Source organism: Pagrus major, chromosome 10 (assembly GCF_040436345.1).
Source record: "Pagrus major chromosome 10, Pma_NU_1.0".
NCBI lineage: Eukaryota > Metazoa > Chordata > Actinopteri > Spariformes > Sparidae > Pagrus > Pagrus major.
The window spans coordinates 5,622,229-5,638,355 of NC_133224.1; the positions used below are offsets into that span (position 1 = coordinate 5,622,229).

Sequence of the window (16,127 nt, forward strand, 5' to 3'; positions counted from 1 at the left end):
AAGCTCCAATCCAGCTTGAATGGTCCTTTACAGCCCGCCTCACACTCCCTATCAAGATGGTGTAGAGAACAGCGTAGCCTACTTTACAGCGCCCTCTCTTCCCCCCCGCAGCAGAGAGCATTCCCAGGGTAGCAGCGCTCTGCAGTGGCGCTGTCCTTGGTGCTGAATTCAGCTCTCTCTGCTTCACAGTCACGGCGCAGCGGCTGGCTGAGAAACCCGTTTTCCCTCCGACGGGGAGCAGATTTCATTTCATCACGGCAAGGACAACACGCGCCGGCCTAAATATGGAAAATCCCTCTCTATTGGTTTTCAGGAGTTATCTGGCTGGTTAAGAGTTCGTTTTTTTTTGGCCAACTTCACGTGCAGAAATGTGTTTCTGTGTTTGACAAAATGCAGATTGTGCTGTTGGCATTGGGAAAAGTCAACACAGGCTTGTTAATGATCATCTAATTTCAATCTCGGCACATAATTATTGTTGCACTCTCCGTCTACAAACTCATTAATGACTTAATCTGCATCGGATCAAGGGAACGACGTTGATAAAATGTGTTTCAAGGGAGGAAATATTCTTGTTTTATCCCTCTCAGGAGAAGACTGCAAAGATAGCTCATTGAGAATACTCAAGGTCATTCATTGTGTATATTTAGCTCGTTGTATTTTTATCCACACACCACTTAATTTCAAACACATCAGTGGAAACACAGACAGTATTTTAAGACTGTTTCACTCCTTCTGATTGCATAACCATGCAGTGCTGCCCGAGCTCAGGTCCAACGGAGATTTAGGACATTTCCTCCTAAACCCCGCGGTCACATTAATGCTACTCTTGAGAAGTAGGCCTCACTTCTCGCACCCTAAAGGAGGTCAGTTGGGAAAGTCACCTGACACGCTCCCTACAACCACCATGAGGATACCTTGATCAGGTTTTTGCAGTTGGTTTCACGCCACCATCACCATCAGGACATGATCTTTAGTAGCTTGATCTTTTTTTTTTGGACCATGCACCGTCCTCCGTTCGCCATGTGCGGCCAGCCGTGCCCTCGCCATCAGCCTCCCAGCCCTGATATGAAGCGTCAAGGAAGCCGTAACCTTCAACCTTTCTCCTCCTGAACCCCGTTGCGTCCTCCCCCTCCTTCAACCCTGACTCGGCGTCAAGCGTCATGCTAGACAGAAACCGACCGTCCCTGCTACACGTCACTGGAGGTCCTGGGTCTGAGGGAGAGGTTGGAAGGGACGCATCCGCAGCACGCCATCCACAGCGACTTCTGGATGTCCGGGTTTCGGAACGCATAGATGATGGGGTTGATCACAGAGCAGCAGGTGGCGGGGAGGACCGTGGCGTAGGTGTATATCACGGGGTAGCTGGAGTCAGCCACGATGGAGTACATGGCGAACGGCAGCCAGCACGCCCCGAAGGCACACAGGATGGCCGACAGTGTTGAGACGCCTTTGGTGGTGGAGATGGCCACGAACTGGTGCTGCACGGCGATCTGCTGCGCGTGGCGGAAGGCTATCTTGCAGATCTGCAGGTAGAGCTGCATCATGAGGGCGAAGACGAGCAGGAAGGTGACGGCGAGCGCCACGGCGTTGTTTTTGGTGACGGGCCGGCAGATGCTGCACGTGGACTCGTCCCTCAGACAGTTCCAGCCTAGCGCCGGCAGCAGGCCAAGCGTGAGGCACGACACCCAGATGAAGACCACCATCACGTAGGTGAAGGTGACTGTTCGTTCGGTGTGGTAGGTCAGGGCGTTGTACAGCGACAGGTAGCGGTCCACTGTGATGGCGAGGATGTTGAGGACGGACGCGGAGAAGGCCGAGATGAGCAATCCGACCGACAGCAGCGTCACAAACTCCACCGAGCTGTCAACCAGATAGGTGAAGACAAAGTTCAAGATGAGGCCAAGCCCGGCTAGAAGATCGGCCACCGCCAACGACCCAATCAGGATGAACATCGGAGCGCGGAGTGTCGGCGTGTAGAACAGCACCGCGATCACCAGGGCGTTCTCGCAGGAGATGAGCGTCCCGGTCACGCAGAGCGCGATATCCCAGGGGCTGACTTCCTGGACAGCTACGGCGGTGGTCGCCGGCTGGAGGTCAGGGGTCAGAGTCCGCACGACGGGCTCGGAGGAGGAGTTGGAGGGGTCCTCGGCCAGGCTCCAGGAGGTGGAGGAGTCGAAGGGGTCGAGGGGGGAGGAGGAGTTGAGGCTGCTACCGCTGCCGCTACTCATGGCTGCTGCGGCGGCCAGGGAGAGAATCATAGCTGGAGAGAGAAGAGAGGGAGAGGGAGGGAGGTGGAAGAAGGAAGGATTGATCAGGTTTGAAAAGGATAGAAGAAGAGGACGGGAAATGAAGGAAATGTTCAGACAAGGAAAGATCAGATATGCACATGAGAAAGCCGGAGGGAGTTACGAAAGAGGGATGAAGGAACAAAAACAGAGAAAGAAATATCAGTGGGTCAGGGGTGGAACGAAAAGTGAGGAGGGTAAAAGTTCAGAAAAGAGCGAGGACGGGTTGTAAAAACCAACGAAACAGAGCGAGGAGTCGAGACGACATGCCAAGTTTTAGAGGAAAGAGAGTCGGCGAGAGGAGCGAGAGAAAACGTACGTATGACGCCAGGAGGTGGGGGAGGTTGTTGTGGAAAGAGAGGATGAAAAAGAAAGCGGATGGAGCGTGATCGAAACAGGACGAGGAGGCACGAGGCGAGGACATAACAAAGGAGGGATGCGGGGAAGTGAAGGACAAGGAGAGAGGGAGGGTGTTAACGTTCATCCCCTTTTATGAAGGGGGGCAGAAAAGACATATTTCATCCATCCATCCTTCAATCCGCCCATCCGTTCATTCATTCATTCATGAAAACAACCGTGCTCTTGACCCCCAGAGCACGCACGTCACCAGCAGCTCCCACGCACCATGCCGACAGGTAATTAGCGGCAGCACAAACCGCAGGTGTGAACACAAGTTAATCCATAAATGAGAAGCATGATTCCCTCCATTTTGGGCTCCGGAGCACAAACAACAAAATTTAAAAAAAAAAGGAATCCGACAGCGAGTGAAGCTTAAAAGATCGGCTGCGTTTCCTACCTAGAAGATGTCGGATGCTCAATTTCCTCCCAGTCCGAACCATCATCAACAAAATCTATTTTTAGAGCATCTCTAAAAATGGTGCATGACGTCCTGGGGCACGGCGGCTGGTGGTAGCTGCTGTCCTATTCACCGGGTGGCGTGTATGAGCGCGTGCCCGTCTGTGAGTGCGTGCGTTAGCATGTTAATTTGGATTCAGAAGAAGAAAAGAAGAAGAAGAAGAAGAAAATCGGGCACAAGGCTAATTTTAGCTTCGCCAAGCTCGGAGCTTGCCAGAGCGCGCGCGCGCCAAAAAAGGACGAGGAGCTCCATTCACAAAAAAATGTCTCCCCCTCTCTCTCTCTCTCTCTCTCTCTCTCTCACACACACCTCCCACCTCAACACACACACACACACACACACACCCTTCCTCCACCCCCCGCCCCTTTATTTTTTCATCTCCCTCCTCCTCCTCACGCACACACACTCACGCGCACACGCCGTCAATGACTGCAAACAGCCGGGGAAGGTCACCACCACCACCACCTCCACCTAAACCCCCGCAGCTGATGCGGGCTCACATCCCTGCGGTAAAAAAAGGAGCTCGTGCAGCATCCACGCGCTTTTTTTTTTTAACGGTTGCTCAGCCATTTTTTTTTTTTTTTTTTGAAATTTTTTTTGTGTCTTTTTGTTGGCGTGTGTTTCAGTAAAAAAAACAAAAAAGGAGAGAAGAATAAATAAATACCTGGATCAGTTTCATTCAGCTGCAGCAGTGCAGTCCCTGAGCCAGCGAGCGAGTGAGGGAGCGAGGAGGGAGGAGGGAGGAGGGAGAGATGAGAGGGAGACCACGCCACAGAGACACACACACACACACAAAAAGAAGAAGAAGAAGAAAGAGAAAATTACCCGCTTGTCTTCTTCTTCTTCTCCCCTGCAGGACGCGTCTCTCCCGGCCGCTCTCCTCCACCGTGTCCGGATGTTTTGTTTTGTTTTTAAATATGCGTTCTTCTTCGAGGGTTTCCCCCCCTCGCTCTCTTCTTCTTCTTCTTCTTCTCCCCTTTTTTTTTCTCCCCAGTCAGCGGCGCGCGCTATATTCCTCGGTTGGCATGGTTATTAGCCTTCTGTCGGAAGCTCCGTCCTCGCGCTGCACATCCTCGGCCCCTCATTGGACGCGCTTGTCATTCTCCAGGTCTGACGTCAGAAGTCTCGGCTCCTCCGGTCCCCGTCATCACGGCCGGTGTGTGAATCACGAAGAGGGAGAGGGAATAATAATACAATGAAAACATATATAGATGGTGGAGAAAATATTAGATACATATAAAGAATACAAATATCTAAATATAAAGAGTAAAACAATGTGTATAAAAAATTAAATATAAAGAATAAAAGATATAATAGATGTATAAATATAAAGAATAAGAAAATCTAAAAATATATAGTATATATATTAAAATATTTATAAATGTAAGTATAAAGAGAAAAAAAAATATTTTAAAAATCTGAAGAATAAAATATATAAATAAAAAATATAAAATTATATCATATATAAATGTAAAAATATAAAAGTAGAAAGAGTACAAAATATATGTAAACATAAATAATAAAAATATATGAATATAAAGAATAAGAAATATAAAAAATAGTATATATAAAAAATAAAATAAAAAAGTATATAGAATAAAAATATTTAAAAATATATAAATACAAAGAATAAAAAATGTAAAATATATAAAAACAAAGTATATATAAAGCATATATACAAGAAAGTATAATATATACATATATAAATATAAAATGTGATAATAAATAAATGGCTTTTATCCGTTTGTATTATTCTTATTGTCTTATTTTATTTTTTATTCTCCAGTAGGTGTGGGTACATGTCGTGGTAACTTCATCCCACCTCACACACATGCAGGTGCAGAGCAGCTCGTGACACCTTTTCCCTCCCCTCAATTACCTTAGAGGTGAAGCTGACCCCCACTTTTCTGATTCATTTCCTCCCACCCTAAATATTGCGTCACAAGATTTAAAAAAAACAAAAAAAAGTCAGGCACAGACGGCGTTTAAATCCAGATGCTGCATCTTGCACAGTGGATGCATGCAGCTGTATGCATGCATGCATGCATGTATGTATGCTGGTGGCGGTGAAGGTGAAGGTGGTGGTTATGCAATCTCGCAGTTGCTGCTGCTGGGTATCTCACTGCATTGCTGACGCGCACGCGCAAACGCACGGGCCGGGCCCACATGTGTCGCCATGCATGAAGAGAGAGCGTGTGCGTGCGTGCGTGCGTGTGCGTGGCCTCGATGTGAGAGTGTAGCAGCTGGATGATGAAGTTATAATGAGTTTAATGTTGGATCGAGTCAGAAGTGTTGTAGTTGTTATCTACTTAATGTTAATCCACATTACAGGATCATCAGATCAAACAGCCTCGGAGTAAATATTATTAAACCTGTTCCTATAAACTATAATGGTGCCCAACGTTTTAATCTATGCTGTGGCCTCATCTCTCTGTTTTATTGATACCAAATAAGTAATAAAACACACTGTAGAGTCTCACTGTGTGTCTCCAGCAGATCTTTTGCTCAAGTGGAAAAAAGCAAGAAATAATTTAAAGTTCAACACTCAAAATTCAACTTTAATCAAAGTGTGAAAGAATTTGCATTGAAATGTACTTAAAGTACTAAAAGTAAAAGCACTTGTTATGAAATATAAATATCACAATTCCAGAAAAAGGTTTGTCATTTTATTGGATTATAAATAGTGTGCATAACTTTATTGTTCCAGCTGCTAAACATGGAGTTAATGACTTTGTACACTGCTATACTTCACTAAAAATGTGAATCTACAAAGTAACTACAGCTTTAAAATAAATATAGTGGAGTAAAAGTGCAACATTTCCATCTGCAGCCCGTCTGAAATATAATGGAGTAGACGTAGAAAGTAGCATAAAATAGGGAAACTTGAGTAAATGTAGTTACTTTTCACCACTGGAGATCTTGTAATACTCAAATATGATATGTAAATATACATTTACTCATGAATCAAGTAATAATAATGGCAGTTTGTTAAGTTTAGTTATGATTATAATAACACAAAAAGACCCCACTCATCATGTAAAAGCACGAGGAAAGTCCGCCTTGGTTTGGTACACCATGTCCGTCAGTCGGCACTGTGCCCAGCAGGATTCCTCAGTTAGCCCGGTAACTTTTAAAATAGTTCAACTTCTCATATTAATATATTGCAATAATCAATACCCATGACTAATTAACACCTAGCTTAATAAAGTCAAGTCTTCATTGTCTTTTGTTGTTGTCGTTACATATGCAGGAAGTGGGGGAAAAGTCATTTAACTAATCGAAAGACGATGCAACTATGACTGAGCTCTCACAGTCAGAACAAGACAAAAGACGTAAGCAGCGTGGGATCATGGGAGTTGTTGTCTTCATCGTTAAACACCCACCATCGCCCAAAAAGAAAATCTACGTGACTGACGGACGAGGTCATGTTTTATTTACGTTCTCTTTCACCGACTTCCCTCCTTACGATTTTTCTGGTTCAAACATCGCTCGAAACATTTTGGATACTGTACTCGACACGATACATAACAAAGGTCTCGTCATTTTTAAACACTTCTTTCTTTAATGTCAGGCTACGTACCATCGTGAAGTGGAGGGGACGGTGGTGGAGTTATCGGCAAGTAGCCAGTCATCGCAGTTCAAGACTGTGTTTCAAATGTTTGCAATTTCCAGATGTGTTTTTAGCTTTTATTATGTTTAAAAATCTACGCTAACCGAACTGTAACTTAAAGGATCAGTAGTTTGCTCATTTTATCTGAGGTATACTAGAATGGGTTTACATGCTTTAATATTCAAAAGACGCATTAGCTTTCTTTTTATTCGGCTCCATTTTGGTGCCTGTCTCTTTAAGGCCCCCAGTCTGCTCTGATTGGTCGGTGCACACAGGCCTGAGCAAGGACCGGCCACCATGTCTCCATGTTCGTTGGGTACACAACTCAACACAATATATAACAAAGGTTTCATCGTTTTTAGCAGGAATGTGACATTATATCTGTAAAACTATCTTAAACGTGTAAATAACAGAATATTATCTGCTTACTAATATTAATAAAAACAGGACAAACAGGTCCGTTTAAGCACTTCAGCACTTTTGAAGCGGCCCTGCTGTAAATCAATTAACTCCTCTTGGATTCCTCGGCGTCCTCCTCCGTCAGATTAATTTTTATTCGGTTAAACGGGTGCGTGACACTCTGCCCGCCTGCCGTGATGCGATCCTCCCTCGTGTGAATAAAAAGAAGAAAAAAAAAACCCTCGTATTTCTTTCACGGCTCGATTACATCATCACACCTTCAGTGCGGGAAACTCCCAAGCCGGCCCACGCGCTCTGCACTCTGCCAACCTTTTTCCCTCCCAGCTCCTTCCTCCCCTCGTGTGTCTTCACCTCTCTTTATTCGTTGTTAAGCCCACGAGCACAGAGGATAAACGAGAGAGGAAAGGAGCTTTTGGTTTCTTTTGATGCACACACACACAGAGACACACACACACACACACACACACACAGACAGACACACTACTTCCTGCTCCAATCACTTAAAGCATCTCATCTTCCTTTTTTTTTTTTATCGTGGACGGCGTTGTGTATGAATCACCACACATGATTAGAATACAGATGAAATGCGAGTGCGTGCGCTTGTCTTCATTGACGCCCCCCTCTCCCCCCGTGTCCGACTTCATTCATCTTTCCAGCAAAGCACCATGGGTAATTGAGAGCTGTTACATCATCATCTGGCTGCTCCGGCATTGCTTTGTAGCAGAAGAGCCGGCCCGTCTATCTCCTCTCTCCGTTGCTACTCCACTCTACTCTTTGCTCTCTTTTGTACAGTCATGACAGAGCATGCCAAAGTCAAACTGTATTACATCACTGGTGGCGTTTTTTTTCCAGCGCCACGCTCTGTTCTCCTCCAGGAGGACAGACGCCGCACAGTTGCGTAACTCCTTCATATTTAGGGCAGTGGTGCATTGGCCGTGCGTCGGGAAGTCGAAGGAAATGAGAAGATACACGGTGGCGCTGCAGAAAACAGGATAAGCAGACTTAAATCCCTCAACGCACACTGGTTGGAAACGTCTCAGCAGTCGAAGTAGATGACTAATACGACTCCCACCCCTTCACTCCCCCCTCACACACACACCTACACACTCCTTCACACAACAACCGGTGGGTTTCCCGAGAGTACGACGCTCAAAGGAAAATCCACCGGCTCATATTGATCTTTACTGTTTTATTATTATTGTAGTGTAGGAGTTCAGCACGTAATAAGTGAGATTTCTCTGTTATATTTACAGATATTGGAAGTATATCGAGGATTATTGTGATATATTTCAATGCATTTTGTGTTGTTTTTGTTCATCTCTGAAGAAAAATGTCAGCAGTCAACTTTTCTGCAAATCGCTGGTGTGCTCATGTTTGTATGTGTCATAGGCTGCCAGCTATGATGGAGCTGGAGGGGATGGTGGTGGAGTCACAGGCAAGACTTCCAAGCTAGTGACCGCTGTTCAAGGCTGTGTTTCAACCTTTGTAAGCAAGACATCGCTGGATCTCGGCACAGTTTCTAGACGTCTACACTAACTGAACTATCATGTAAATGTTCAATATTATGCTCATCTACAGGTTCATACTTTGGTTGTTGGTTACGCTTATTTTTTTTGGATTGCTATACAATCTTTACATACTTTAAACGCATTATTTTTCTCTTTCACTTTCACTTTTCTTTCAATTCTTTTCCCCCTCTGTCCTTTTGGTGCCTGTCTCTTTAAGGCCCCCCAGGCCGCTCTGATTGGTCAGCACACACAGGCCCGAGCAGGCGACTATGCAGCTGTGACAACCTTACGGACGTCGTGATGGCTCGTTTGAAACGCTCCGTAGAGTTGAGGGAAACTGAGTGGTGATCAAGCTATGAATGGTATGGCGATCAATCTGTGTAGCTTTGTGACTCTCAGCGACTCCTTTCACGTTACATCTCAATTAAATAGAGTCGTTTAAAGATCATCATAACCTTAATAACTTACTTTTACCGAAGCCGAAATCTCATTAAAGAAACTGCTGAATCACTGAACCCTCCACGGTGACGCATCTCTACGCTGATCCCGTCGCACAGAGGGGGCTCCTGCATCATTTACTGGCCTCTCCTCTTGTTTCACCAGAACGGAGGTCTTAAACAGCGTTTGAGATTGAATCACACGCTGAATCACCAGTGGCGCTGTCGTCTCTTTCCCAAGCGGACACAAACATGCATTATTCAGCGCGCTGCTGTAGGATTAAGAGGAGGACACCGACTTTTCAGACCCACCGAATCCCTGCAGCGCTGTCGGGACGTGTGATTCGGTAGTTAGCGGTGGCTCTGGGGAGCCATAACTCTGCTTTGATTAAAGGTTTCAGTGAAAGGTCAAGAGGGAGAGGGAGTCAGGGAGAGAGCAATTGATGGACTACAGAGAGCCTTTTGGTTGATGCAAATCTGAAGTGTTCCTCTTCCCTAGGCTTGAAATGCCTCTGTCTCGCTGTGATAATGATAAGTTGGACTGATTGTGCTCAAAAAATCATCAACAATCTGTTTTTCTTACATTTCTAAGCAGCTAACTGAGTCTGCCTGGAGGTTTTTTGCCTTTTTAAAGGTGTAATTTGTAAAAACTGAAACTTTAGGGAGGCAGCATAACCGCTAACTGCTGCTCATTGTACTCTTTGCAGTAGTTACCTTTGGCTGTGGGGACTAGCTGTTGTTAGCAAGTTTCTCAGTTAGCCATGCAGCCTAGTGGCCCCATTCACTAAAGGGAGTCTGTCCTGATGTTCAGTTTTATTGTTTCCTGTTTTATTTTGTAAGGTTTAATTACTTCCTGTCTTTGTCTTGTTTTCCTTCCCTCGTGATTGATCCACGTGTTCTCCCTCTTTCTGGTGTCAGCTCCTCGTGTTTCATCAACATTTTCCCATGCTTTATCCAGTTTTGGTTTAGTTTGAAATGTTTTGTATTTCCGTGGTTCTAGGAGTTTTTTGATATCAGCTTTTCAATAGAGGTCCTATTGGTTTAATATATTTTAAATGGCTGGCAGTCAATGGGAAACCAGTATTTTCTGTAGCCCCCAAAACAACATACCACACACGTACCTGATCGTCGGCGTACAGTTGCAGTCTGGATACACTTGGCAAGAAAAATACTTGTTTATGTTTAGGGGAACATCATTGTTCTGGTTCGAATCATTACGTTACTTCTGTAACTTTCGATACAAACATATCTACGTTACCAGCGTAGCTTTACACTCCTCCTCATGACTTCTTGCTTGATTTTTCGACCTATACAGTGGTTTTTCTGAGACAAACAGGGTCTATAAATTACTATGTAGGACATAATTATGAGAAATGGGGCATTATTATTGCTGTAAAGCGGCCATGTTGCCTTTAATAATGTGATTTAGTGGTTGAGATGTTCTTTTATGTACCAGTAATACTATTTGCATTTGCTATGTGAGTGTGTTCGTACAGTACTTCCTGTTTACGACGCTGTCTTTTCGTCACTACCACTAGGGGGTGCTAAAGTAGTGCATGATCATATTTTAAACAGAGCAGCTTTAACCTCATTAGTTCGGTCTAACGAGGCACATTAGATAAACTATCATTATACTTGGAAATGTGTGCTTTTTTTTTTGCTTTAATAGCCGTAAATGTGAAACCTTTGACCAGCCCCACGTGAATCTCCTCTGAGTGTTTTCATTTCCACCTCGCTCGCTCTCTGTTGAGCTGGCGTATGTACCTGACCGGGAGTCCACCTGCATGCGTGGGAGTGAGCACGATTCGAGCACATGCCGGCCATTATCTCACCGAGGTGTGCGGCAGAGTGGTCTTTAAGTGGGGCCCAGTAATGATGATGACGAAGGTATCGACATCACGAGAGTGCCCTGGATGATTCAGAGAGAACGGAAGCAAAAAAAAGGGAAGGAGGAGAGAGGTTGTGTATTGATAATCTGCTGGCAGTGCATGAGAGGGAGAAGATGAAGGGGAGCAGGGATAATAGAAGGAGTTAAGCTTTAATCTAGTTTAATTTCTTTAATAATGAATGTCAGATGTGCACAGCTTGTATTTGTGTTAATGATATGTTGGTAACAAAAATTTATTTTAATTCTCAATAAAACATTGTATGTTGTGTTTACTTGTAGCATAAAGCATAATACACTCATGGGGTTTTGCCTTCAAATGAAATTATTTCTACTTTTTAACAAAGCTGTAAGACACTAAAGACACTGGTGGTCGTGTACCAGATCTTCACCACATGTGGTTAGAATTTAAAATAATGAAAGCATCCTTCTGCTGTGTCACACCCTGACTCCATTACACAGTCACAGTTATACAAAAGTCTTAAAAGTGCAGTCATAATTTGAGATTTTGGCTCTTCACTCCTGCATAAAGAGCAACATGCCCTCCAGTCCTGGCTCCACTCTGTTTCTTCCCACTAACTGTATCCAGCCGTCTCTTCTTCTGTCACAACAGCTGGACTTCACTGATTGCCCTCCAGCTCCTGGCTCCGGTCCTCTGGATGGAGCCCAGGGGCCTCTGTGACCAGATGTTGGCCAGCTGTAGTAGCTCTTGTCTGGTGCCACTCAGTCACCAGATGGCCTCTCACCTATGGACCCGTCTGGATTGTCCTCATCGTTGCCCCTGTCTGGCCCGGAAACCCATCGGTCCATCGGTCCAGGACTTTTATCACAGTGAGTGGAAACAGCACAGACAGATGACTCATGACTCATGTTATCTCTGGAGTCTTTGCACAAATCGTGGCACTAATAAGTAACAAGTTAAACGTGTTTTCCACAGGTAGCACTGAGAGGTTTGTGCTGATGTGTCTGAGGTAAAGAGAGGAAGTGATGTCATTATTACATCACAGCCAAGAGCTGTAGATACAAAACATTTTTAAGGGATGTTAATTGTTAAAGATAAACCTTAATCATCCAGAAGTAGCCCACAAATACATTCTTATACATTTATACTACATATATATATATATATATATATATGTATGTATATATATATATATATATATATATATATATATATATATATATATATATATATATACATATATATATATATATATATATATATATATAGTCTCACTCCCAATTCGTCAAAGACTGACGAGTCGGGAGTGACTCAAAAATCAACTTTTCTTACAAATAATGTATTTTTATTTCAATGTATTAATGTTATATGGTCTATAAAATTTCAGCAGTTGTCATCTAAAAATTACTGGTTATGTCTGACCAACAGTGCAAAACCCAAAGATATTTAAAATGTTGACAATGTACGTCTCAGCAAAGCACGATTATGTTTAAACTTACATTTTTAAATGTGTGATTTTCAGTTTCATGTCGCGACACAGCGCTGTGCTTATGCTCTGGATAGGATTAGGCACAAATACCACTTGGTTAGGGTTAGGAACAGATCATGTTTTGTTTTAAAATACCTGTTTCGGTCGCCATGAACACGGCATGAAAAAAAGTCCAATGGTGTCACACTTACAAATGTTGAAACCCAGTCTTGAACGTTTGACATTCTTCCCTACATGAAATTCAGCTCAAATACATGTTATTTGAACACGATATGACACGGACTGTATAAATCTTGACACGATATGTACGTTTTTGAGATTTGCAGAAATATAAAACATTTTGTTCTGCCGACCGGTTTGTGGCACAAACTCCAAAGAAACATTAACATAGATTTCAAAGAGCCTCGAGGAGAAATTCATGTCCTGTCTGCTTACTCTACGCTGTGATTCATTAATATATAATGTCACAGCGCAGCTCAGGGGAAGGACGAAGAGGACACCGCACATGACATTAACTAAAATCTTATTTAACAAATTAGAAAAAGAAAAATATGAAGAATCAGAAAAGTGCAGATTCTGTATAACGCATGAATGAGTGGGAACGTACACAAGTGTCAGCCATCCCACTGATGAGCTTCCTACAAATCTCCACAGAGGAACCAATCAGCGCTCAAAGGCTGCAACCATTAAAAGACACGCACGTTAGTAAACACACAAACAGACACAAACAGACACAACATGGCCTCCGGTCAACGCACAGCTTCATTTTGTCGAGGGGATTTAAGAGTGTGATATCGGAAAAAGGTCAGTGAGCAGACATGAAGGAAATAACGCTAAAAAAAAAAAAAAGGCAAGTGACATACTGTACACACACACACACACACACACACACACACACACGCTCACACACAGACTGACACACTCATACCTCTTGCCTGGAGGTACTACTATTCCAGTCAGTTCCTGTTGAGACAAGTAGCAAGATTGAATGTGTGTGTGTGTGTGTGTGTGTGTGTGTGTGTGTGTGTGTGTGTGTGTGTGTGTGTGTCTGTGTGTGTGTGTCTGTGTGTGTGTGCATCTCCTGTTGTGAGTGATGTGTCTGAAGGAGTTTCCTGCAGAGAGCTGCAGTGGTGTTTTGTCACTCGTCGAGATGCAGCAAGGAAACCCGACTGTGCGTGTGTGTGTGTATGTGTGTGTGTGTGTGTGTGTGTGTGTGTGTGTGTGTGTGTGTGTGTGTGTGTGTGTGTGTGTGTGTGTGAGATGCTGACGGAGGGAGGAAAAGAAAGACTGAGTTATTGAGAACGATTTTAGCTCTCTGGACGGAGAGAAGAGATCAAGACGAGGGTAAAACTGGTCAGAAGAGAATGAAAAGCGACGGAGAGAGAGATGAATAAATCACCAGAGAGGCTTCGCACAATAACGCCTCTCTGAAAATACAATAAAGACAATATAATAACAGCCATAAATAAAAGAGGAGAACAACTCACCACTTACAGGCAGCACACGGGGGGTTTTCTGAAGCATCCTTACAGCAAAGAGAAAATATTTTCTTTGACTGAAACAAAACAAAAAGTCTAGTCCGGCTTCTTTAAATGCATTTATTGGTGGAAACTGTCCTTTTGTTACCGTGTGTGTGTGTCAGTGTGTGTAACAGTGATGCGGTCGGACAGGCTGTTGTCACTGTGAGCAGCTGTGGGTTAAGACCCCACCGTGCGCCACACCACTGCTCTGTAACACACACACACACACACACACACCTGTCGGCCCGTATTACTGTTAACATGGGCGACTTGAGAGCCACACTGCGGTGTCAGATAAAAATAGTGCTCACTTCTTATTCATAGAATGAACAGCTTTGAAGCTGATGGAAGACGGCAGTGTGTGTGTGTGTGTCAGCGTGTGTGTGTCTGTGTGTGTGTGTGTGTGTGTGTGTGTGTGTGTGTGAGTGTGTGTGTGTGTGTGTGTGTGTGTGTTGATCTTTCCTCAAAATCAAAGCTACATGTCAGTCGACGTAAATGTGTGTCACTGGAGGGTCGAGCTTGCGGAAGCTGTGAACGTTGAACTCTGGGGGGGAAAAAAGGAAAACACGAGGCCGCACGTTAATCAATAAATTCATCATGTGAAGTTATATATAACATCATGCCAGATTCAGCTTTCCTAAATAAAATCAATTAATTAAGAAACACTTAAAGTCCGGCTGTATTGATTAAACACTTGAGTTAATCAATTCATGTCATACGTGAGCTTCTAAAAGCAGCAACAGCGCGAATATAATCAGATATGTTCTGTACAAACTGCTCTTCCAGACCATTAGTCCTGTAATTGGGCCAGCTGGTTCGTTTGACCCCCGGCCTGTATCCAGTATCGACCCGAGCTATTTCTTTTCAATCAATTGATCTCCCTCTCTCTCTCTCTGCTGTTAATCAATGCGTCTGACATGTAAACACACAGCAGCTGCTATTTATAAAGCCGTCAATCTCTCTTTAGTGTATCAGTATAGGAACGCAGCACTGTGAGTGTGGGACAAAGAGTCTGAGCGTTGTAAGTCTACAATATTTCAACAATTGTTCGCACTTTAAAAGTTCAGATTTTGGGATGAGAGGCTGAAACTGGTGCGTTAGAGTACAGAGGAAACACTAAATTCTGATATGAGCTGACTGATTCACCTCATCGGGGACGAGCAGGGTTTCTAACATCATATTTTAATGCTCATTTTTAAGTAACTCATCAGAAAAGGTTGATGGAAAATCCTGAAAGATTATTCCCCAATTTTGCATAAAAGTTTTATACTCCTTCGAGGTGGTTTTTGCCTTTTTCAAAAGAAGAATAAATATGTTTAATGGGCATGGAAACATCTTTTCTGAATAGGTTCTGACGTAGCAAACATTTACCTTATGTTAATACGTGAAACAAACTGAAAAGTCATATTTCCCTGGTGTTTTCCGTCTGTCACGTCGCTCTCTGACACTTTCATCAATCTTTTATTGTGTGTTTTTCATCTATCTGCTGCACCACAGTGGAAGACAGAAATAGCGTTTTTGAACAGCGTTGTTACGATCTAAATCTTACACATGAAGATTTTACTTTCTTTGTGGAAAATAGCCGGGAAGACCCCCCCCCCCCGTTAAAGCTCAGATTATAACTGGAACCCTATTTATAGACATGCAAGTGATCAACCTCCTCACCTCCGCGAGAAAGTAAATCAGAATATAGAAGGTTTCTATAAAACACCTGTCAAACTGCCGCCTGTTGTATGATATGAAAATCACCGTGCACACTGAGCTCTGAGGCTGCAGCAGTGTGTGATTTGAATGAACATCAGTCTCTGCAGGCAGCTCATTTGAATTCTCTCAAATGCAATGGACATCGTCGTAGCTTCTGTATGGAAATGTCTCCACACCACTCTGGACTCAGATACTTAATAATCAATGATTAACGTCAGTGTCTCCACCTCATTAGAGGAGAGAAAGATCGTCATTAACTGATTTCTTTCACAATTTCATACTGTTTTGTTTATATGTGGCGGACCCTGCCACCTTTCCAGCTTCAAACAGTGTTCTGGGGGCCTTATTTTCCTCTGAGAACAGCTTGTTTATTCACTTATGGAAAAATAAATTGTATTATTACCTAATTAATATTGTAAATAGTCTTTTACAAAACTACATAGCGCCCCTT

The 16,127-nt window shown here is 43.6% G+C and overlaps 1 protein-coding gene across 1 annotated transcript; it reads right to left on the bottom strand.

Moving 5' to 3' along the window:
- Positions 1-1,187: 1,187 nt before the first annotated feature.
- On the bottom strand, positions 1,188-2,258 carry gpr185b (G protein-coupled receptor 185 b). Its single transcript, XM_073475575.1, has one exon. The coding sequence runs from the start codon at positions 2,256-2,258 to the stop codon at positions 1,188-1,190; it is 1,071 nt and encodes a 356-aa protein (XP_073331676.1).
- Positions 2,259-16,127: the final 13,869 nt, after the last annotated feature.